At 43.8% G+C, this 25,296-nt stretch overlaps 1 protein-coding gene across 2 annotated transcripts in view; it reads right to left on the bottom strand.

The window, feature by feature from the left end:
- Positions 1-24,149, bottom strand: part of CDCA7L (cell division cycle associated 7 like) — a 43,639-nt gene extending 19,490 nt beyond the window's left edge. The window contains exon 1 of one of the 2 annotated variants that reach the window (XM_046021409.1): positions 23,977-24,149. In XM_046021409.1, the coding sequence (XP_045877365.1) occupies positions 23,977-24,000 (24 nt within the window). In that variant the 5' untranslated portion in view covers positions 24,001-24,149. The remainder of the gene's footprint in view (positions 1-23,976) is intronic. The other variant, XM_046021407.1, reaches the window with a different exon arrangement.
- Positions 24,150-25,296: the final 1,147 nt, after the last annotated feature.

The following is a 25,296-nucleotide window of genomic DNA, read 5'->3' as shown; positions in this document are numbered from 1 at the left end:
CTTTTGTAGTTCTTTCTATCCTTGGGATATAGTCCCATTATTTCCTAGATCTTTGCCCTGAGATAACCTGACAATCACTTTCTGGGATGTAAAGGGGCTCTATCTGTACTTCCAATTTCATCATGTCAATATTAAAGAGGTGCCCTCAAGGGCTGAGATTTTAATATAATAATTTTTACTGCTATGAGACTTTTTTTTTTTTTTAAGAGAGAGGAAGACGAGGGGCAGGGGAAGAGGGAGAGAGAGACTGTAAGCAGGCTCAGTCTCGCGACCCTGAGATCATGAACTGAGCCAAAATCAAAAGCTGGACGCTGAACCAACTGAGCCACCCAGACGCCTCAATTGCAATAAGACATTTTTATGTGAAACTCCACCTAGAATTATCACAACAATAATTCTGTCCTCGTGGAACCCTCGGGGGTCCCTAGACCACACCGTGTCGCACTAGCACACAGAGCGGTGCATTCGAAAGTTACTTCAAGTCCTTGAATTTTTTTCTGTGCACTGAATTAATTTTACAGTTAAGTTCATTGAAGAAATCACTATTCTCTAATCTTATTTTTGTCGTGATTTTAATCTTCTTGTTCAAAAAATGATGAGGAGGTCAATGGCTCAATTGAAGGAAGTTTCACATTCGGTATACCGAGAACACAAATCCAGAAGCTGAATATGCCAAATTTAATGGTGTCAGAGGATTAACACACATGCTTTCCCACCATCTAATGAAGTCACCTCTTGGGACAAAGGGTCAGACACAGAAGTAGAGTTCCAGTAACAGTAAGGAAAAACAAACCAACAAAACAAAACAAAACCAACCCCTGCCCCATTTACACTGAGAAGCTCCTAATGAAGCCTTAAGGGGTTTAAACTTTTCATAAGGAAGTCAATTTACAGTATTTCACATCCCTTATCTTTTCAAAGATACTTTCTAGTTGTTTCATCATGAAACCAACACACCACAATAATACTCGTAACAAGAGAAACATAGATAGTCCTTGTCTAAGGGTGTGTTACAGCGACAGCGCTGGAGTCCCATCCCCGCAGTGGCAGCGAGAGACACGGGCCCAGACTGGTTTCTGTCATCTTCTTCTCGACTAACCACCATTCTATGAATCAGAAAGCTCCGCTGGCCCAGCAGCTTGCTTTAACCTAAAAAGGTTAAAGGAGGATGAGCACACCCTGTCATGATTTAATGAAGCACCTGGAAGGACACAGAGATTGGCACCATGAAGAAACTGCATCCAGTGGCAAATACATTAGTCTGGGTACAGCTGCAGCAGGCCTGTCCTCACCCCCATACCCCGGCCCCCAAGTCATCCAGGACTTCTGCGTCTGCTCCCCGAGTCTGCGCCACAGGTACCAAGGCCAGGGGCGGGGCGGGGGGGGGGGGAAGGGGTCGGCTGTGATTACCAATGAGGAACAAAAGGAAGGAACACACTGTGGAAAACACCAAAACTCAGTATGCATTCTCGGGGCATACAGGGCTCTGCTTCTTGCTTTCTAACTTCACAAGGCATTAAGAGAAGAGTTTCAGGCACAAGCCCCAAGATTCAGAAAAATCTCCGTAAAATATTCAAGGGTCTTCAATGCAAGACACCGTTGAACAGAGCTGACAAATCTAAATTTCTACACAACGCATCTGCTAAAAGATGCATGGGGGCACCCTCCTAATGCATGAGCAGTTCAGAACATGACAATACATTAGGCCCAGGAGTTGGCATTTCCCTGTGCAGATCACTGGGGATCCACTGGGCAACTCCCTTCTTAAAGTGCAGAGACTGTTTAATGAGTCATAATTTTTTCAAGTACACACATTTATTCTGTTCCTTTCACATACACTTGCTACATCTGTCCACACTATCCTTGTCCACTCACCAAGAGTCATGGGGGGGACCAGGAGCCAAATCTCCTTTAAGGACACAGGAACAAGGATGGAGTCCCCAGCATCTAACACGGGGCCTGGCCTAAAGCAGGTTCTCAATAATCCAGGCTGAAGGTATCGACATGCATCTGCCCTTGTCATCCGTTTCCTAGGGAAGCTGTGTGGGGGGAAGAGGGGCACGTTATACCATCCCTGTACAGGAGGGATGGTCCGTACCAGAACATCCGTGAAGAAAGAATTCCCAAAAAGCTCCTCCTTCGCAAAGGACCACAGATCACCCGCAGGCCCTAAACACAACCTCAGAGCTCATCTTGGGAGCAGAGATGCAAACTCAGCAGTTCTGAGGGCTAAACAGGAAGACGGAAAGGCAGCAGCTCAGGGTAAGCCACCACGGGATGAGGCGCACTGGTGAGTTTAAGACACATGTCCAGAAGTGGCGGCCACTCTCCAGGGCAGTAGATCATGACCATGCAGAAATGGGGGTCCTGTGGGCTCCCCCTTCAGTCCCCTCCTCCCCCGAGAAGCCAGATGTCTTGCTGAGACATCTTCCAGTCGTACAACGTCTGCTTCACCCTCCGCTGGACCTCACACTCATCCAGTGACAGTGCACAGCAGCAGTCCTGGGGCCATGCAGAACCCACAGAACATTTTAAATGCCAGATTTCAAATATTACCAACAGTCTATCTGCTAGTGTCTGGTACGAACAGCAGTAGACACTGGAGTGCTAAGAAAACTAAGTAAAAAGAAAAACTTCACACATTAAAAGGACCGTGGCCACCCTGTCTTTCTCTACAACAAGGCGGCTGAGCGGTTGGCGATGGTGTAGACCCCACAGACAAAGGGAGGCAGAACCTGGTGGAGACCCTGATGGACAAGACCCTCACCCTGAGGATGAGCCCAGGGACACCAGGGAGAATGTCAAAGCCAAGACCAAGGTCAAGGAGGGCCTTCCTGACCAGCAGCGTCTGATTTCTGCAGGCGAACAGTTGGAAGGTGTCCACAATGTCCAGAGAGAGCCCCCCCACACACACACTTGGCACTGTGCCTGCAGGGTGGTGACAGTCCGCTGCCAAGTGCCCTGCTCTCCTGCACCCCTGTACAGCCAGCGGCTGCAGGAAGTGCACAACCCCAACAACTGCGCCCCAAGAAGGTCACATAAGGCCCCAGGCTCTGCCTTTGCCCCACGGCCCTGGCACCTCAATCAAGTTTCCCTTCCACGGACTGGAGCAGAAAAATCAATTCATTAATTAAAAAATGGCCTTTCTGTTGTTCACAGAAGCACTGTATTCAACAGCCACAAAGGGGAAACAACCCATGTGTCCATCCATGGAAGAACGGATGGACAAAATTCATAGACACATATGATCAAGTGTTATTCAGTCTTAGAAAGCAAATTCTAAAAATATCGAACCCTGCAACTAATATGTCAGAGGTCAATTACACCGCCACAAGATTAAAGCAAACAGATAAACAAAAGAACGGGTGTGAAACAGTCTGTCGGGGGGAGAGCCCGAGGTTCTACAGCTGTAGCAAGCTCCCCAGTGAGACGCTGACACTCGTCTGTAGAACATACACTCACACAGAGTAGAGGTGTAGGCCCACTTTCTGCTCCTGTCCTGCGCAGTGTGACCTTTCCTGCTTGACGCCAGCTCTCCAAGGGCTTATCTGAACCTCCTAAATGGACACTTAACTCTCAGAGCAGACTCTCGAGCTCTCTGGCATCTTCCCCCTCATACTAGGCCCTCAAGCACCAAGAAGAGTCTTACGTACTTAGAGGTACTTAATCAACATCTGATTAATTGATGAGCAGTGTTAACTAATTCAAAAAGAAAAGGAAGGAAATCCCATTACACACTATAACATGAATGAAACTTGAGGGCGTTATGCTAGTGAAGTAAGCCAGTCACAAAAAGACAAATATTTTGAATCCACTCACAGGAGAAACCTCATGGGACCAATCCAAGTCACAAATACAGGAAGTAAAGGGGAAGCTGCCAGGGTGGGGGAGGGGAGCAGTTGTTTCATGGATACAGGGTTTCAGTTTTACAAAATGAAAACCTTCTGGAGATTACTTGCCCAACAACAATTTAAATGTGTTTAATGCTACTTAAAAATTATTAAAAGAATAAATTTCATGTTATGTGTACCTTACCATTTTTTTTTAAATTCAGCAATAAAAGACCAACTTTGGAAGACAATCTAAAAGTGCAGAGAAAACCTTCCTTTTTAAAAAATTTTTTATTTAAATTCAAGTTAGTTAACATACGGTGTATTATTAAGTTTTAGGGGTAGAATTCAGTGATTCATCAGTTATATATATCACTCAGTGCTCATGACATCAGGGCCCTCCTTAATGCCCAATTACCCCATATCCCACCCACCCCCCTCCAGCAGCCCTTGGTTTGTTCCCTAAAGTTAAGCATCTTTTATGGTTTGCCTCCCTCTCTGTTTTTGTCTTATTTTTTCTTCCCTTCCCCATGTTCATTTGTTTTGTGTCTTAAATTCCCCATATGATTGAAATCATAGGGTATTTGTTTTCTCTGACTTACTCCATGCTTAGCAAAATATCCTCTAGTTCCACCCACAGCAATGCCAACCGTAAGATTTCATTCTTTTGATGGTTGATTAACAGTCTGCTGTTTGTGTGTGTACAGAGAGAGAGAGAATATAATATGTGAATACATATATATGTTGAATAACAGTCCACTGTATGTGTGTATATGTGCAAATATATACACACATACACATATACGCACACACACATCACCTCTTCCTTATCCATTCACCTGTCAATGGACATCTGGACTCTTAGCATATTTTGGCTACTGTGGACAGTGCTGCTATAAACAAGTGGGATTTACTCCTGGGCTGCCAAGGTGGTTCAACATCCACAAATCAATCAATGTGATTCACCACATTAATAAAAGAAAGCAAAGAACCATATGACCCTCTTAATAGATCTCAAAAATGCATTTGACAAAATACAGCATCCTTTCTTGATAAAAATACTCCACAGTGTAGGGGTAGAGGGAATATACCTCAACATCATAAAGGCCATATACAAAATATCATTCTCAACGGGGGGAAAAACTGAGAGCTCTTCCCCTAAGGTCAGGAACACGGCAGGGATGTCCGCTATCACCACTGCTGTTCAACACAGTTCTAGAAGTCCTAGCCTCAGCAATCACACAACGAAAAGAAATAAAAGGCATCCAAATTGGCAAAAAAAGAAGTCAAACTTTCACTCTTCACAGATGACATGATACTCTTTGTGGAAAACCCAAAAGACTCCACCCCAAAATTGCTAGAACTCACACAGGAATTCAGCAAAGTGGCAGGATAAAAAGTCAATGCACAGAAGTCTGTTGCATTTGTACCCACTAACGAAGAAAATCTTCCCTCCTTAAATGAATGCAGTCTTTTCTCCAACTCCGAGAGCATGTCTAGACCTCCATCCACTTCTACCTGAGGGGCATGTGGTTTAAGAACCCAATGCTTCACCCTAAGGCAGGTTCAGAAACATCACCCCCCTCCCCCAAATCCAGGCTTCAGCCTTCATGCCTGGCAGCACCACACCCTGAACCCAGGAACCTGGGCTCCAAAGCCCAGAAATTAACTGCAAGTCTGGGAGACAGCTGTCTGCACAACCTTACTTGGTTTAAAATCCAGCTCTGTTCTCTCCCAACAGAGCTCCACTAATAAAAATCAATCCTGCCCAACGGCTGCTTGCTTTGTAGTTAGTTGGTGCCCTTCTACCATTTCTTGAGGATCACTAAGCCATGCTCTAGGGCTCTCCATATCACTTTAACGACCTCAGCCTAACCCTAATTGAAATTCAATTTAAAAAAAAAACAACTAACAAGCCATAAAAAGCCTCAAACTACCAGCTGCTTTTCAATCAAATATATACTCTTGAAAACAAATGATCATATTGTTAATCTAAAACTTTGTATTTTTAAAATTAAGTATAATTAAGCCTTTTCTGTATTTCAATGATCTACAAATGTATTCTTCCTCGACTGAGAAATCCCACCTCCCAGCTGGAAGGCACATATTTATCAGCTACTAGTTTTTGAAGGAAAGCGACAGATTCTTCTTAAAGGCCAACTAATTCCAGAGCTGATTTTGATAAAGCTTCTGGAAATGTTTCTTATTCCAGCAACACTGTGTATGTTTCACCTGGAAACAAGTTCCATTTGTAGCCCTAAAGAACTGCACGAAAGAAATCTGTGCATACTACTGCATTTTCCTTAGTAAGTGTTTTGAAAGCAATTTTGATAGCAAGGAAAGCAGAATTTGCAGGGTGTACTATCTTGCATCTGCAAAAGAACCTTTTACAGAGGAAAGCATTTCTTCAACCCTCCACAAACAGCGTTGTTTTGCATCATTTTCTATCACAAACACTGCCATTTCTTTAAATCTCTTACGGTTAAACTGGTAGATCCATAGGACACACCCATACCTTACACCATTTACAAAAACTAACTCAGAAGAGAGCAGACCTAAATATAAAACCTAAAACTCTAAAACTTCTAGGAGAAAATCTTTGTGACCTTAGGTTCACAACACCAGAAGCAGAATACAGATTTTAAAAATGTATAAATTAGACAATGAAAATTTTAAAATCCTGCCTTTCAAAAAACACTTTAAATAGAATGACAAGAAAAAACAACAGACTGGGGGAAAACATCCACAAACCATACACCTGATAAAGAACCTATACCCAAAATATATAAAGAATCTCAAAACTCCTTAAGAGAACAACACAGTTTAAACATGGGCAAAAGCCGCAGGCATACAATTTGCCAAAGACGTGGGACTGGCAGATAAGCGCGTGAACAGAGGTCTGACATCCACAGCCCTTAGGGAAATGCAATTTAAACTACAATGAGATGCAATTATCTACCTATCAGAATGGCTTAAGAAAACAGGACAATACCAAGTGCTGCCCAGCAAGGATCTGGAGCAATTGGCACTCTCCTAAACGGCTGGTGGAAACGCAAAATGGTAGGAACACACTAGAAAACAATTTGGGAGCTTCTCATCAGGTTAAACATACTCTTACCACATGATCCAGAATGAAATGAAAACTTAGGTTCACAAAAAACCACTGTCATTAACAATTTTATTCCCAAACCCAGAAACGACTCAAATCAACTAGGGAATGCATAAACAAAACATGGTTCATCCACACCACAGATTCCTGCTGGCAATAAAAAAGACTGAATTACTGACAGACACACTTAAACGGATAAATCACAAATGCATGAGGCCTAGTGAAAAAAAGGCTACATGTCGTCTGATTCCACTTACGGGACACGTCGAAAAGGCAAAACTAGAGAGACAGAACACATGTCAGTGGTTGCCTGACACTAGAGGTCAGAGGGAATTTTGGAGCAGTGATAAAATCAACTGTGATAGTGATAACACAAAAAGCTCATAGGACTGGACACCCAAAAGGGATAACTTCTACCATATGTAAATTAAGCCTTAGTCAGAAAGAAGAAAATGATGTAGAAACAGTGGAACATACAGATTGCCTAGAAATGGATCCTAGTACATATCATGAAAATCTGATGGAAAAATACCGCAAATCAATGGGAAAGAGATGTCGGTAAGTCAATAAAGGATGCCGAGGTGAATTCAAGAGTCCATTTTTCTTCTCTCCTGATACTATCTACGAATCAGAAGAAAATCAGAAGATGAAAGAGTTCAAAGGTAAACAAATCACAGAAGAGATTATAATTGATGTGAATATACAGCTGGTCCCGGCATGAGGAAGACTTTAAGCACCAACATAAAGGAGATCAGAATGGAAAACAGTAGTATCACGGACCGCTTACCAGTTCTAAACACCTTAAAAGAAGACAAATTTAGGAGGAAAAAAAAAAAAACTTGTCAGAAAAGATCTGCCACAAGTAGGCAAATTATTGGTACTGAAAAGCTCTTGCAAAATGAAGTATTCCAAGTCACAAAGAAAAGTCACTAAAAAGGGAACACAGAAAAGGCTTAAAACGTATTTTAAGTCTTCAGTCTACCTAAGTAATGAAAGCCAGATAAGTTAAGACAAGATTGCTTCTCCGCTAGCAGCTTAGCTATCCATTACGGGCACGCTCGGCGATGGCGGCATGTGACAAGACAAGCACAGAACTGGGGAGCAGACAAGTGGGCCTGAGGTCTTGAAACACGAATGTGGTCATGTACATCTAAAGCAGGGGAGTTACTTTTTTAGAAGTATATGCAGTGAGATTTGAAAACCTCCAGAAAATAAGGTTCAACTCAGAGTGATGGAGCATATGAGTTTTTATTTATAGCTAAGAAGATCCAGGGTCCAGGAGGATCAGAGTACAACAAGATCTCCTCCATTAGCTGGAGCACCGCCTCTCAAAAGGGAGCAAACCTGAGCCTACTTACTCAAGGGCACGCAGCTTGTTCATGACCCTACAAATGATATTCAGGCAAATGCTATTTTTCAATAAAATAACTACCCACTAAATAGCATTTGTGTTTAAATTCAATCAAAAAGCTTAAACTTTTTGGCCAAGAAGCATGAGCAACAAAAAACTGATTAAATTGGACCTCATCAAAACTGAAAACATCTCTTCATCAAAGGACATTATCAAGAAAGTGAAAGGCAACCTATGGAATGGGAGAAAGAGCTGCAGGACACCTAAGTGATAAGGACCCAGCACTCCAAATGTATGAAGATCCCCTATGATGCAACAACAGACACCATCCAATCAAAAACTGCATGAAGAACTTGACACATTATTTCTCGTCCCACCAAAAATTATATATACAAATGAACAACAATACAAGAGAAAATGTTCAACATCATCAGTCATTAGGGAAGTGCAAACCAAAAATACAAAATACCACTTCACATCCTGTAGAGTCCAAAAATCATAGGGAAGAAGTGTTGGAGAAGATGTAGAGAAGCCAGAACACTCATACATAGGTAGTGGGAATGTAAAGGTTCAGCCACGACGGGAAACATTTTGATGATTCTTCAACAAGCCAAACACAGAATTCCTATCTGACCCAGCACTTTCATTCTTAGGTATATAACCAGAAGAACTGCAAAACCAGGTGTTTCAGATACATGTACATGCATGTTAACAGCAGGACTACTTGTAACAGCCAAAAGGTCCATCACGAATGAGTGGATAAGAAATTGTTCACTTGAATTGTTCACTTTAAAATGGTTAATTTGGGGAGCCTGGGTGACTAGTCAGTTGAGCACCTGCCTTTGGCTCAGGTCATGATCCTGGGGTCCTGGGCTCAAGCCCCACATCGGGCTCCCTAGCTAATAGGGAGCCTGCTTCTCCCTCTGCCACTCCCCCTGCTTGTACTCTCTCTCACTGTCAAATAAATAATTTTTTAAAAATAAAAGGGTTAATTTTATGTTATGTGAACTTCACCTAAAATTTTTTAAAAAACACCTAAACTCATTATAATAATTAAAAGGCTTACTATCCTACTATTCAAATTGGCCTATAATTATGTAAAAGTAGGCAAGTAACTTACTAAACACTGCAAATCATAGGCAGAATGCAGCTCCTTACGACACTCACCACAACACTGTACCCATTCGGGGACTGCCTGAAGGGACTGGTTCCTCTCTCACCTAACTCAGTCTCCTGCCAGGAAAAGCTCCAGCCATTACTCATGAAAGCTGCAGGTGACTACAGACCTGCAAACGGTGAGGTGAAGAGTTTATGCATGGAGAAATACAGCAGACCACCCAAAGCCCCAAGGAGAAGCTTGGGTAACACTCTGTGGGAAACCAAGGCATTCCAAAGCAGCTGTGTCCCATCAGGGAACTGGGCAACCCTCACACCAGGCCAGGCCAGGCCAGACACATGCTCAGCAAAGATCTGACAAGACTTTAAGCTTCCAGGCTCAGGGCATGCCCAGCTAATCAATGAATGACTTCCCAGGCACAGAGCCAGTCTGCGAAGACTAGAAGAGGTGGCTGTTTCCTCCAACACCCACTCTTCCACAGAAGATCAAAGACATACAAAGAAATAGAAAAAACTGGCCCACTCGAAGGAACAAAACAAACTGACAGAGAACATGCCTGAGGTAGCACAGACTGTGGACTTACTAGACAGAGGACAACTGCCTTCAATATGCTCAGAGAACAAAAGGAAAACACAAGAAAACTAAAGTAAATTGGGAAAAGGATACACAGTTAATCCTTAACACCATGCGTTGGGGGCACTGACCACCCCTCCATATAGCTGAAAACCCACATATAACTTTTGACTCCCCAAAACTTAACTAATTAGCTTACTGTTGACTAGAAGCCTTACCAATAACACAAACAGTCCATTAACAGTTTGATATGTTGTATGTTTATACTTTGTATTCTTACAACAAAGTCAGCTAGAGAAAGGAAAATATTAAGAAGATCGTAAAGACACGACATGCATAGTACTGGACTATACAAAAATATGAATGTATACTGGACCCATGCAGTTCCGATCTGTCTTATTCAGGGTTGTCTGTATAAGCAAAATGATGTCAACAAGGAGAAATTATAAAAAGGAACAAGAATTCTAGAAGTGAAAAAATACACTAGCCAAATTGAAAATATCATGAGACAAGTTCAAAATCAAACTGAGGAGGAAGAACAAAGAATCAGAGAGGCTATTTGACAAAGTAACGACCAAAAACTTCCCAAGTTTGATGGAAGACTTGAAGCTTGATAAACCCCAAGTAGCATAAACCCAAGAGACCCACACTGAGACTTATTTTAATCAAACCCATGAAAGACAAAGAGAATACTGAAAGCAGCCCCAAAAAAAGCAACTCATCACACATAAGTACTCCTCAAAGGATTATCAGCTGATTGCTCAGAAGACACCTTGGAGGCCAGAAAGCAGTGGAATGATATATTCAAAGCACTGAAAGAAAAAACTGTCAACTGAGAACTCTATCTGGCAAAACTGTCCTTAGACATTACCAGATAAAAAGCTGAGAGTTCATTAGTACCAGACCTGCCAAACAAGAAATCCTAAAGGGAGTTCTTCAAGAGGAAATGAAAGGTCACTAGAGAGTAACTCAAAGCCATATGAAATATAAAGTTTTGAAGTAAAATATAAATATTGGTAGTAATGTAAATTCACTTTTTTATTTTCTCCAATTAAAAAATGCACCTATGATTCCACATTTTGCAGTGCATGATGCATAACGATAGAATTGCTGACATTGATAACAAAAGGAGGGAGGAGCTGTATACCAATAGAGTTTTTGTATGCCACTGACAAACTGGTATCATTCCAATCAGATTATTTCAATCGCAGAGTATTCTATGTAACCCTCATGCTAACCACAGAGGGAAAAAATTCTATAGATTACACAAAGAAAATGAGGGTATCAAAACATGCCATTAATCAACAAAACACCAAGGTAGGCAGTGATGGAGGAAATGAGGATCAAAAATGCTAAAGAAGAATACAGAAAACAAAACTAAACAAAAATGTCAAAAGTCCTTCCCTACCAGTAACCACTTTAAATGCAAATGGATCAGACTCTGCAATCAAAAGACACAGATTGGCAGAATTAAAAAAAAAAAAAAAAAGGGAACAAACTATACCCTGTCTACAGAAGACTCATTTCATACCTAAAAAAGACAGTGAGGCTGAAAAGTGAAAGGATGGAAAAGATATGCAAATGTAACAGTATCCAAAGAGAGATGTAATGACTATACTGATATCAGAGTAGACATTATGTTAAAAAAAGAAAAATTACAAGGACATTGCATAGAGATAAAAGGGTCAATTCACCAAGAAGCCATAATGATTAAAAATATGCATGCAGAAAACTTCAGAGCTCCAAAACATATGAAGCAAGTGCTGACAGAAAAGAAAGAAATTGTTCTAAAATAATAGTTGAAGACTTCAATATCCCACTTTCAATAATGGATAGAATAAGACAGAAGATCAACAAGGAAACAGGAACTGAGCAATACTATAAACCAATCTGAACTAACAGACATATATAGAACACTCCAACCAACACAGTAGGATACATTTTCCTTAAGATTGCATGAAAAACTCCCCAGGACAGACCATATGTAGGCCACAAAATAAGTCAGAGTAAATTTAAAACAGTTAAGGGGCACCTGGGTGGCTCAGTGGGTTAAAGCCTCTGCCTTGGGCTCAGGTCATGATCCCAGGGTCCTGGGATCAAGCCCCACGTCGGGCTCTCCGCTCAGCGGGGAGCCTGCTTCCCTTCCTCTCTCTCTCTGCCTGCCTCTCTGCCTACTTGTGATCTCTGTCAAATAAATAAAAAATCTTAAAAAAAAAATTTTTAAACAGTTAAAATCATACAAACTATCTTTTCTGATTATAATGAAATGCAACTAGAAATCAGTAACAGAAGAAGACTAGGAAATTCAAAAATATGTGAAAATGAAACACCATTGTCGAATAACCAAGGGGGTACTCCAAAGGAGAAATCATCACAACAGAAATTAGAAAATACTTCCAAACAAGTGAAAATGAAAACAAAATGTTCCAAAACTTACACTATGCAGAGGAAAGCAATGCTAAAAGGGACATTTAAAGCTGTAAACACTTACATTAAAAAAGATCTCGAACCAACAAACTAATTTTATACCATAAAAGGAAATAGGAAAAGTACAGCAAACTAAACCCAAAGATAACAGAAGGCGGAAATTATAAAGATCATAGTAGATATAAATAGAGAACAGAAAACCAACAGAGAAATATCAACAAAACCAAAAGCTGGTTCCCTCAAAATATCAATATTGACCAACTTTCAGCTAGACCGACTATGAAAAAGAGGTACAAACTACTGAAATAAAGAGGAGTCATTGCTACCAATTTTACAGAAATAAAAAGGATAATCAAAGAGTGCTATGAGCAACTGAATGCCAACAAACTAGGGTTAGCTAGATGAAATGGAGAGACTCCTAGAAACACATAACCTTCCAAGACTGACTCGTGAATAGAAAACCTGAATAGACTTCTAACTAAGGATACCCAGATGGCTTCACCAGTGAATTCTATTTAACCTTTAAAGAAGAATTAGCATCAACCCTTCTCAAACTCTTCCAACAAATGAAGAGAGCACTTTCTTTACCTCATCCCACATGGCCAGTAGGCCCCCATGATACTGAAGACAGACCAAGACAAGGAAAGCACAGAGCAATATCCCTTTTAATTATCAACGAAAAAATCCTCAACAAAATGCTAGCAAGCCAAATTCAGCAGCATAGTAAAAGGATTACACAAGATGTCTGAGTGAGATTTATTTTTGGTACGGAAGATAGTTCAACATAGAAAACAAAACACGTGATCATCGCCACAGATGCAGAAAAAGCAAGTGACAAACTTCAATACCTTTTCATGATCAAACCAAACCAAAAAACAATCAACAAAGAATGGAAGGAAACTTCAACATAATAAAGGTCACATATGAAAAACAGATAACCCCATATTCCACAGTGAAAGACTACAAGCTTTCGCTTAAGATCAGCAACAATACATGGATCCCACTTTCGCTACTTCTATTCAACACGGTATTTGAGGATCTAGCCAGAACTATTTCACAAGAAATAAAAGGCATCCAAATTGGAAAGGAAGCAGTAAAATTTTGTTTTCAAGTGACATGTTCATATATATAGAAAAGCCTAAAGATTCCACAGAACCTGTGAGCACTAATTAGCCAAGTCAATAATGTTGCAAGGTACAAAATCAACACAGAAAAATCAATTGCATTTCTACACGCTAAAATGAACAATTTGCTAAGGAAATTAAGAAAACAATTCCATTTACCATAGCATCAAAAAGAATAAAACACTTAGGAATTAACTGAGGCAATAAGCAGAAAGACTACACTGAAAACTACAAAACATCACTGAGAGAAATTCAAGAGGGGCGCCAGGGTGGCTCAGTGGGTTAAATCCTCTGCCTTCAGCTCAGTCATGACCCCAGGGGCCCTGGGATTGAGCCCCACATGGGGCTCTCTGCTCAGCGGGGAGCTTGCTTCTTACTCTCTCTCTCTGCCCTCCTCTCTGCCTACTTGGGATTTCTGTCTGTCAAATAAATAAATAAAATCTTAAAAAAAAAAAAATCATGAAGACAGAAAGAGATGAAAAAGCACCACACATTCATGGATCAGAACACCGGATATTGTGAACACGACAAGACTATACTACCCCCCAAGCTATCTACAGACCCAGTGCAATTCTGTCAAAATCCCAGCAACAATTTTTTTTTTTTTTTTTTGCAGAAAGAGAAAGGCCCTTCCTAAAACTCCTGTGGAATCTAAAGGGACTCAGAATAACCCCCCCAAAAATAAAGAAATAAATAAACAAACAAATATCTGTAAAAAGAAGAACCAGGGGCACCCAGCAAGCTCTGTCAGTGGAGCACGTGACCCTTGACCCCAGGGGTTGTGAGTTCAAGCCCCATGTTGGTGGTAGAGATTACTTAAAAATAAAATCTTTGAAAGATAAATAAACAAACAAATAAATAAAAAGAACCATGATGGAAGACTCACACTTACTAATTTCAGTGCTTATTACAAAGCTACAGTAATCCAAAGGGAGTGGTCCTAGTGTAAGGACAGCCATACAGGGGCACTTGGGTGGCTCAGTCGGTTCAGCATCTGCCTTTGGCTCAGGTCATGATCTCGGGGTCCTGGGACAGAGCCCCATGTTGGGCTCCCTGCTCAATGGGGAGCTTGCTTCTCCTTCTCCCTCTCCCCTGTGCTCTCCCGCTCTCCTTCATTCTCTCTCTTAAATAAATAAAATCTTATATATATATAAAAAAAAGACATACAGACTAGTGCAACAGAACACGAGCTTGAAGACCAACCTTCAGACACATGTGGGTCAAATGATTTTTGACCAAACGCCAAGACTATTCAAAAGGATGGACTTTTCATGAAATAATGCTGGGAAAACTGGATATCCACACTGAAAAGAATGAAGCTGGATCCTTAACACAAAAACCTACAAAAAACCCCCAAAATGTAACCAAGACCTAAAACTAGATAGAAGCTAAAACTACTAACTCTTAGAAAAAAACATAAAGGAAAAACTTCATGACATTAGACTTGGTAATGATTTCTTTTATAGGATTTCAAAGGCGCAGGCAACAATAGAAAAAGACAGATAAACTGGACTTCAGCAAAATCAGGACCAGTTAAGACATCAAAGGACACGATCAAGAGACTGACAAAATATCTGCATATCATGCATCTGGTAAGGATTTAATATCCAGAATAGAGAACTCTTAGAGCTCAACACCAACAGCAAAACCCAATTTAAAAGAGCAAAAGAAAAAAAAAAAAAAAAAAAGAGCAAAAGACTTAAAGACATTTCTCCAAGAATAAAAGGATGGCCAGTAACCGTGTGGAAAGATGTTCAACACTAATAATGAGGAAAATGCAAATCAAAACCACAATGAGATACCACTCCACAACCACAGGGGGAGGACTATTATTTTTAAAAAAACCCACCACCACTAAAAAACCAAATTACGTGGTGGTGAATATGTGGAGAAACTGGAGGCTCTGGGCAGTGTTGGTGGGAAGGTAAAACAAGGCAGCTTCTATGGCAAAAAATATGGTAGCTCCTCGAAAACACACACACAGAATTACCACATAATTCAGTAATTCCACTTTAGGTATATGGCCAAAAACAGTATAATCCAAGATTCAAATAGTTATTTTATACCAATGTTCAAAGTAGCATTACTCACCATATCCAAAAGGTGGAAATAGCCCAACTGGCATGGATGGACGAATGGATAAAGAAAATGTGGTATATACACGCAACACATCATTACTCAGCCTTAGAAAGGAAGGAAATTCTGATCTAGATAAACATGGATGAACCTTGAAAACATTAGCTGAGTGAAGTAAGACCCAACAGGATAAATATTCTATGATTCCACTTCCATGTCGTACCTAGCACCAATTTCAGAGAGACAGGAAAGGAGAATGGTGGTGATTACCACTGGTGGTGGGATAAGGGGAGGATGGGAGGGGGAGTCAGTGATTAATGGGTACCGAGTTTCCATTCAGGATCGTGAAGAAGTTCTGGAGATGGTCAGAGGTGATGGCCACACAACAACGTGACTACACCTAAGGCAAGTAGATTTTATGCTATGCATATTTTACCACAATAAAAGAAAAGGCAAAACAAACGATCAGTGCTATTTTAAAAAAGAGATCATGTAAATGAGGAGAACCTTACAGACAGGTATGTGCAGAGGGCTTAGAAGAGCTATCCAGGTGAGTCACAGAAGAAACTGGAGTTTTGGCAGAGGTCCTAGGAGGGAAGTGAGCCAAACCACTTGGGATACGCTGGGTGATTTCCTTTTCCAAAAAGGTCAGCAGACAGGAAATATGAAGCCAGTGTCAAGATTTCACTGGTCCCTAACAGACTGATTATCAAACTGATTGCTCTCGGTGTTTTTCAACAAGGTGTTATCGGCATTCTGGACAAGAATGACTACTGCTTCCGGTGGGACTTTCCTGCTCGCCACCAGGCACTTACCATCCCTAACTCTGAACCCTTTCACAAACACGACAACCCACCGCAACCCCAGCTCACTGACAAGAACACCCAAGTGAATCCAACAACTGAAATGTGAGAACCTTTAGTGGGTCAGGACATGTCAGGTTATAAAGCAGTAACAAGCAATTCCAAGTCTTAAAGGGCTGAAACAAAACGAGGTTTCGCTCTTGTTTGTGACCTTTCGTCCGGGGCCAGCCAGGTAAAACATTCCACACTCCTCCCTACTGTCCTCACACAGGACCGGGGCTGCCACAGAGACCAATACCTGGAACACTGGCAGAAGCAGCAGGAGAGGGAAGGACACACGGCAAATGACCTAGTGGCGTTTAAAAATTCCACCTAGGGAGGCGCCTGGCAGGCTCAGTCAGCGAAGCGCCCAACTCTTGATTTTGGCTCAGGTCACGATCTCAGGGTCATGAGATGGGCGTCCTGTACTGGGTTCTGCACTGGGCATGGAGCCTGCTTAAGATTCTCTCTCTCCTTCTCCCTCCCCGCCAACCAGTCTCTCCCTCCCTTTATTTAAAAAAAAAAAGTCTTTCTTATAAAATAAAAATAAAAATTCCACCTAAAAGTGACACACACCACTTCTTACATTTCATTGGCCAAAGCAGATCAAACAGTCTTGCTTATTAGGAGGACTAGGAAATTGCATTCCTCCCATTTACCCCGAAGGAAAAGAACCAGAGATCACTTGTTCTGAGCCCTGACAGCTTCCCGCCCATGACTTAAGAGCATTCTGCGAGGAGGCTCGGTCCACGTCCATGACTGAAAGTTACCGAAGAGCATGTTACCACTTAGTGTGGTACCTAAGAGGGTGCGACCCCGGCACCAGGCTAAGGAGTCCCAGGAGGGATGAGCCACCGGCTGGAGGAGGGAACAATTGTTACACACTGTCAGTGAGGGCTGGGACACAGGATCATCAGGGCAGTAAGTGCAGGGAGACAACTAACCCCGCAGGGAGGGGTACTGGCCCCGTGTCCGCAGCCGCAGGGCGGGGTCAGCCTGAAGGAGGGCTTGCCGCAGACAGGCGGGTGAAAGCCACGAAGTGGAGAACAGGGGCATCTGGGTGGGAGAAGTGGGTCAGTGTCTGCCTTCCTTCACCTCAGGTCATCACTTCAGGCTCCTGGGATAGAGCTCTGTGTCCTGTTGGGCTCCCTGCTTGCTTCTGCCTCTGCCTCTGCCATTCCCTCTGCCTGAGCAAGCACACCGCTCTGTCAAATAAATAAAATCTTTTAAAAAAAATTTTTTTTAAAAAGGACGTGGGGGGCGCCTGGGTGGCTAAGTGGGTTAAAGCCTCTGCCTTCGGCTCAGGTCATGATCTCAGGGTCCTGGGATCGAGCCCCGCATCGGGCTCTCTGCTCGGCAGGGAGCCTGCTTCCTCCTCTCTCTCTCTCTCTGCCTACCTCTCTGCTTACTTGTGATCTGTCTGTCAAATAAATAAATCTAAAAAAAATAATCAGGTCGAGTCATTTAGGGGGAAAAAAAAAAAAAGGACGTGGAGAACAGGCAGTCAGGGGGTGCCTGTCTTTCAAAGCAGACAAGTGTCCCTGTTCTCGCTCCCAGCAAGTATCGAACAGACCCTCACAGGGACAGGAGCGTGGGGGTGGGATCTTCATCCCACAGCCCGCCCCGAGAGCCTTGAGACATGGATCCTCTGAACACAGAGCAGCCCTGCTGGGGCAGGCGGAGGGGACCAAGAGTCCTGAACAATCCCTGAAGGGAGGCCCGCGCAGGCTGCTGACAGCACTGAGCTCCGGGCGTTGTGCCGCAGTGGACGTCCCACTCCCCCACTGCAGCCAGGGAAGACAATACACTTCCTGCAATGAAGGTCACGGAGACAAGGTGCTCTCAGTGACATGCTGAAGCCAGCACTGTGGTCAGACAGAATGAGGAGGGCTTGGTTTGTCTGAGGTCAGTGGGGCAGCCTGATATAGGAGGCCCATGTGGGTGAGGGGATGGGTGGATGCGGCCCCATGACCTTCAGTTATTTTAATTAACCCCCCCCCCAATAAAAAAAGTGCCTGGAACCAAGTGTCAGGAAAAAAAAGAGAGAGAGAGAGAGAGAGAATTAAGAATAACCAGTCATTTTATTTTATTTTTTTTATAGTTGCTGTTTTTATTTTTTTTATTTATTTTTTCAGTGTAACAGTATTCATTCTTTTTGGAATAACCAGTCATTTTAAAGGCACTTTTATTTTTCTTAACTTCCCATTTTAAACCAGTGTTAATAGTGAACAAAATAAGTTCCGTATTAAAAAATATATATATATACCAGCTAAAATATTTTGTTGTTGTTTTGTGTTTTTTTTCTCATCTAACTACGCTCAGAGTCGTGGAGCTTTCCCTTCAAAGATATTATGGGGTGGAGGAGGAGGCAGGGAGGTATCTTTTCTATTTCAGGATTTATTACAGGTATGCTCTCTGAATGTTACACTCAGCAAGCAGTTCCACGCTTCTCCAAATGAGGAGCTCGGTGACAGCCCCAAAGTTTTCAAGACCACGGGTGGGACAGGGAAGGGGAATTTCCCTCCCAGGAGGGTAATTTTATAAAAATCCTTTTTGTGTTAAAATAAATAAAAATGTATTATGGAATAAAATCCAAAATAAGTGCAAATGTGCCTCACTTTTGAAGATACAACTGCAGATGGATGAAAAAAATCCCCTGCAGAGACGGGGGGGCTCCTGCCCCTCTGAGCCTCTGGAGCAGGCTGGAACTGGCCTCTGCCATCAGTCCCACAGCAGAATCTGATAAGCCCCACAGAAGGATGCTGCAGGCCGTCCTAACTCCTACTTCCTCTCACTACACAGTGACAGCCAGAAAAGCCATCTTTCTTTTTTTTTAAACAATTCAACAAATACTTAACACCTGTTAATAGGCCAGGCCCTGCACCCTCAGGATAATTATCATTTGGCCTGCCATGTGATTTAGGGTCACCACACACTACCTTGGGGTAAACCCTCGGGCCGTCTAACAGAGTCTAAAAGAGCGTGAGGTCTGCCAGCAGGCAGCCGAGGGGGGCCACGCCAGGCTCTGTGCCAAAAGACCCAGATGCCAGAGCTCAGTCACAAGCACAAGGGACTCTCCAGGTATGTAGGCCCTTCCCACAGCAGAGGTTTAAGGTGGGGTGGGGGGGCTGCCCAACAGCTGAGTTGCTGCTCTGGAGGGCTTGGGGGAACAGCGGAGGGGGTCTGTGGGAAGGGATCCCTGGACTACACCCAGTGCGGAGGATACCCGAAAAACTGGATGGGCACGAGACGCCTGGGAAGTTGTCACCCACGTGCCTGGGCAGGTTGGGCAGTCTGAAAGCAAAGACTTTAGGACTCACTTATAGCAACTGTACACACTATTTTTTTAAACATTTTAAGTGCAACAGAAAGCTCATATCGCTTCCATGTACTGCCTGGTCAAGTTTACGCACTGCACCAACCCATGACAACCAGCACCCAGATCCAGAAATGCATTCTTCTCAGCTCTCAGAAACTCCTTATTAGGAGCCTATGGTTTTACCTCCAGACATTCAACTGTCGATGAACACCTATTTTCAGACATCTAGGAGATGATTTATAGTTGAAATAAGCAATACAAAAGAAGGCAAAACAAAGTGATTCAGTACCACACAGGGGAGGAGCGCAGAGCAGGGTATCTCCCCCAACCCACGCATCCACGTGACCAACTTGCAAAATTCCAGGCCAGCCCAATCCAGAGGCACTGCCAGTATCGCCCATCTTCACCGTTTCCCAGGTGGTAAAGAACACACTCTAGGGCTACTCTCCACAATTCCCCAAACTAAAAACACATTGCTAGGCACTCCATGTTCAGGAAGAAAACAATGTTTCAGTCTAGTTATCATGAGCCCTGGTTCTAAGCTGAGTAAACACGGCTTTCTCTTAGCTAGCACAGCACAGTAAAGGGGAAAAAACAGTGTCAGAGACTCCCACCCACAGCAAAGCAGGCACACTCCTTTTGGGAAACAGCAACAATGCAATAAAGAAACAGTAATTAAAAATGGCCCGGGGACAACTGGGTGGCTCAGTGGGTTAAGCTGCTGACTTTGGCTCTGGTCATGATCCCAGGGTCCTGGGATGGAGTCCCGCATCTGGCTCCCAGCTCCACAGGGAGTCTGCTCCTCCCTCTGACCCTCCCCCTCTCATGCTCTCTCTCACTCTCTCTCTCTCTCTCAAATAAATAAATAAAATCTTTGAAAAAATAAATAAATAAAAACAGCATGGACTCCAACACAAGGCACAAGGCATGTACCAACTCAAGACATTTATTGGAAAGTTCCTTCTAATAAAGAAAAAAAAATTTCAACAGAGAAGTACATAAAATACACACCTTGGTGAAAGGCCACAGTCATTACAAATGAAAACCGTGAAGACCTCCACGCTACTCAGAAATAGCACTGGCAGGGCTAAAGGGGAGCTGGGTGAGGAATGGGTCAGAGGTGACCGCGATTCAGAGCGCAGCTCTCATGATGAGCCCTGGGTAATGTACACAATTGTTGGTTCACTGTATTGCGTACCTGAAACTAACAAACACTGTGTGTTAACTGCACTGAAATTCAAATTAAAAACCTAAAAAATAAAACATCCAGAAACCACTGCTTTCCAAAAAGAAAAGAAAACAGTCCTACTAATACTGTCTTACTCTATCAATCCTACTTTGGTGAATAAAGCTATCTTCTATGAAACAAAATCATGTCTTGGAGGTAAAAATTGCAAACTGTAGCTCAGAGAACGTGCTGATGGGTAAAGCAGAACTCTCAAGGACAGTTTCAAATGAATATGCCTGTTCTACTTCAACAGCTTTATTGATCTTTTTCATTAATTTACTGTAATATTCATAAACTATTTTAAGTCACATCATTATCTCGTGATTTCTGTCCCATGTGCCTGACCAGATCAGAACTGATGTGATCTCTGAAATTTTTCATTACTGAGAATTCAGTGCATGGCAAATTACTGTGCTGTCCTTCCAAGAAGTGACAAACGATCCCCCTCTGTGAACAGCTTTCTGTGGGCACAAACTTTAAGACAGAGAATCAAGAAGACTCTTTGTAGCTATGAGGTCAGCACCAGAGAAATTCCTCTTTACCACGCCAACAGCGTGCACCAGACCCAATTCCCGAGACCATCTGCTTCACTCCTTCTGAGGGTCCAGCCTGCACCCTAGAGCAAGAAGAGAGTCACAGGACAACACTGACAGCAAGGACTTGCTGGTTCCTCTGCTGGGAGGCGGAGGCAGTCTCATCCTCCAGGAATTCTTAGCTGCACTGCCAACCGCTCTCAGAAAGGGACCATACCCTCCCCTTCACGGGACTATTACTCTGGTCATTCGACAGAAAGACACAAAGACACAGTGATCAGTCCAACAAGGACTACACCCATAGAAGCTGTGGTCCCAGTCAGTGGACAGCAAATCCAACACATGGGTGAGGCTGCAAAAAAGCAGAAGCTAGAAAGGACTTCGGTTTAAATCATGGTCTTCTCATAACATAGGCTGCTTTGCTCGAAGCCCTTCCCACTCTGTCCTTTCCAAGGGATGGAAATTTTATTGATTGTATGTGTGAGAGTAAAAGGCACTGTGCACTAAGTTCACCCCAGGCGGTTCATCACACTGCTTTATTCATAAGGCTGGGAGACAGGGTAGGAACGCACAAATTTAACATCTTGCTGTGCCTGAAATGTTCGTTAGTGTTCCTATTGGCAGTCACCTGCCTACCCCATGAACCTCTCCACTAATTTAAAGAGACTATAATCTGCTCACATTTAAATTATAATGAACAGGAACATTTCCACTGGAAAAATCGTCATGCATCTTAATTTGTGCTGCAAATTAGGTCTTTGGAAAAGGGTGGGAAAAAAACAAACCTGATCCTCTTACATATAGTAATTTGCCCTAATTGGTGTATAATGGGTCAGATATAATTTGTGGATTACCCCTACATGGTAAATAGTTTATTTAACGTTTCAGAAGTACCAAAAATTAGCCTTATTATTTGATGATAAAAGGTTCACTCCCAACCATACATTCTGGGGACATTTTGAATCTAAACATAGACTGTATATTTAAATGGTGGGAGTACAATTCGAGCAGGACAGGTTTCCTGAGTCCTATGTCATCCATTGTCTGATGAAATTCATATGAGGCTCCAAGCTCCTTGCAGAAAGGGTTAATTCCTAGAGAATATTAATTATATGGTAAACGTCAGTGGAAAATAAAATACAAAGCGACTCAGTTCTTACTTTTGTTTCTTTTCCTTCAATACCTCCCCCCATTGGGAAAATTCAAAAACAGTACTCTTTCTCATCAACATCCACAACAATTTTTTCTCAAATGTTTACTTTCAGGAAGCCTTTCGGACATCACTACATGGCCAAAACGACCAACCATTAGTGGTTTTATCTTTAATTGGCGCCAGGACCCAGGCAGGTGATAGCGGTCTGGGCTCAGGCACGACTGAGTCGCTGGGTCGCTTCCATCTCCCAAGGATACGCCCGCAGCCCCGCCTTTCTCCCAGCACCCAGGTGGAGAAGAAGGAAACACTACTAGTCCAAGGTAAAGTGGAAGCGAGAAAAGCAAGAAAAAAATCCAACCGTCACAAACCTCTCTCGGGTTCCCACAAGCTATTTCCTTCCCTTTCTAAAAGTTTTATATTTAGTTCATTTGAAAAAAAAAGTCGGTATTGCTTATCTCTGAAAATACTAGGTATATTCGTTACTAGAAAGTAAGGAAAAAGCTCTTTTAAGAAGTAAAATAGAACACTGAAGCCACGTTCACATTCCCACCACCCCCGGAAACATTTGGAGGAGGGGTACTCTCAAGTGTTTGTGAATGAGATTTTTAAAACCCAGTGTGGACCATAAAGCGTAATTGGGGTCCCGCTGTGTTTAAAGCTTGCGATCTCGGGGCTTTTTGTTTTTTAACTTGGCCTCATGACGTTGCCATTTCCCCTTCCAAGTGCTTACAAATTCCTTGCAAACACTTAGAAAAGTTCTAGAACAAATACAAGAGCAATTCCTTGTACATTACAGTCCCTCATCCAAGTTGAACTGGACTCCCAGCTATTTTTTTTTAATTACTTTTCTGAAACTTCATCTCTGTGCCAATTCCCAGAGAAAGTGGGGGGAGCGCACCAGAAAAGCTCCCCGCACACCGTCCACCCCTCCACGCCAGATCCACCAGCGCTGCAAACGCAGGCGCTACGCCCCTGCCGCTTCCCGCCTGCGCTTCCCTCGAAACGCGTCCACTCCTGGGACTCGCGGCTCCACCAGCCCGGCCTCCGACCCCCGGGCTCCCACCCGGGACGGAGGCCACTGCCGCGCGGGAAACGCCCCGACTCTTCCATCCCGGCCCCCACCGCGCACACCTGCAGGGCGCGCCCGCTCCGGCGTTCCTGGGGCGAGGCTGGCCAGGTCCGCAACGCGGTGGCCAAGGGCCACGTTTCCAGCCCCAAGCCGGGAGGAGGGCCGGGCGCAAAAGGCAGGCCGGCGGGGCTGCGTCCGGACTGGGGCGGGCGCTGAGACCCTCACCTGGGAGCGAGACGCCAACTCCATTCTTCCCACCCAGGCTCCGGCCTCCTCCTAGTACGCGGCTACGGGAACCTGGCTCGCCACCGGCCGGGCGCACGCAGAACACCCGCGGCCGCGCAGCTCGCGCGCTGCGCCCAGAGCTGCGGCGGGCCGGGGGGGAGGGGCGCACTTGGCGCCCGGGACAGGGGGGGAGAGCGCCGCGCCGCTCACTCGGCGCCGCTGCGCCCGGCCGCCAGGCTCCGGTCTCGGACCAAACTTCGCCACCGGGACACTTGGCTTCGCCCGCGGCGTGAGAGGGGGGCTGCAGATGGGCGCGGCCCGTGGCGCTGCCAGTGCGGGGGCGCCGGGCTCCCCCCTGCAGCGGAGGGAGGGAGTGGAGCCGTCCGGACGGGTTTCGCGCGGGAGAAATGAGGGGGCAGTCCCGGCGCAGCCTCCAGCTGGCACGCCCGGCTACGCGCGCCGGATATTTGCAGGGTTTGTTCCAGCTCCTGCCCTGAAGCACATGCCTTTGCTGCAATCCGTGTCTCCGCTCCGGGAGAGTATTTTAGAACTACTTCAGAGCTCATTTTGTTTAGTTGTTGTGAAGGGGCGGGGTTCCGCCGCCTCCCCAAATATTGCTACAGTATTCACTTTGCACCGCAAGCAACCCGGGTTTCCTTACTGAGGCCCCGGGGTTGGGAAGCTTCAAATCCCCTCGAACTTTGCAGAGGTTAGAAATACTGATTAACAAATATTGGCTGAACAACTACTATGTGTCAAGCACTGTGTTAGACCTGGAAACACGAGATGGAACAAAAAAGAAAAAACCAGGTCCCTGCTCTCTTGGGAGCTTTCAGTCAGGGAGCCAGCCACCAGCAAGATGATATAGAAGTGCAATCATGAAGTGTAATAATAATGTAGCAACGAATTTCACTCATAATTTAACGATTCAAATGCCATTAACGTGATAGTAAGTTCAATTACAATGATGCAAATAAAAGTAAATTTGGAGCCATGATGGATGCCATGAGGGCAAAAGTAAATGGTACTTTGGTGGTTTAAAATAGGGAGACTTAATTTGGCACAGGTCAAATTAGACCTGTCAAAGAAGACGGAAGACTTCTTAAAGATTCAGGTAAGCAGAGTGAAGAAGGAAGTGGGTGGAGAGTGTGGAAGGCTTGAAGAAGGTATTGGGGAGGGCTGGTAGGGAAGTTGTCCTGGAATCAGAGCAGGTTTGCGGAGCAGTATCAAAAGCCTTTTAGCACTGTGGTCACAAGTTCAGAGTGGACCACCGTATGCACAAGACCTTCAGCAGCCCTTCTTGGCTGCTTGGGATCTGAT

The sequence above is a fragment of the Meles meles genome, chromosome 10 (assembly GCF_922984935.1).
Source record: "Meles meles chromosome 10, mMelMel3.1 paternal haplotype, whole genome shotgun sequence".
In the NCBI taxonomy this organism is placed as follows: Eukaryota; Metazoa; Chordata; class Mammalia; order Carnivora; family Mustelidae; genus Meles; species Meles meles.
Note: the sequence above shows the minus strand (reverse complement) of the source record. Positions and strands in the feature narration are given on the sequence as shown.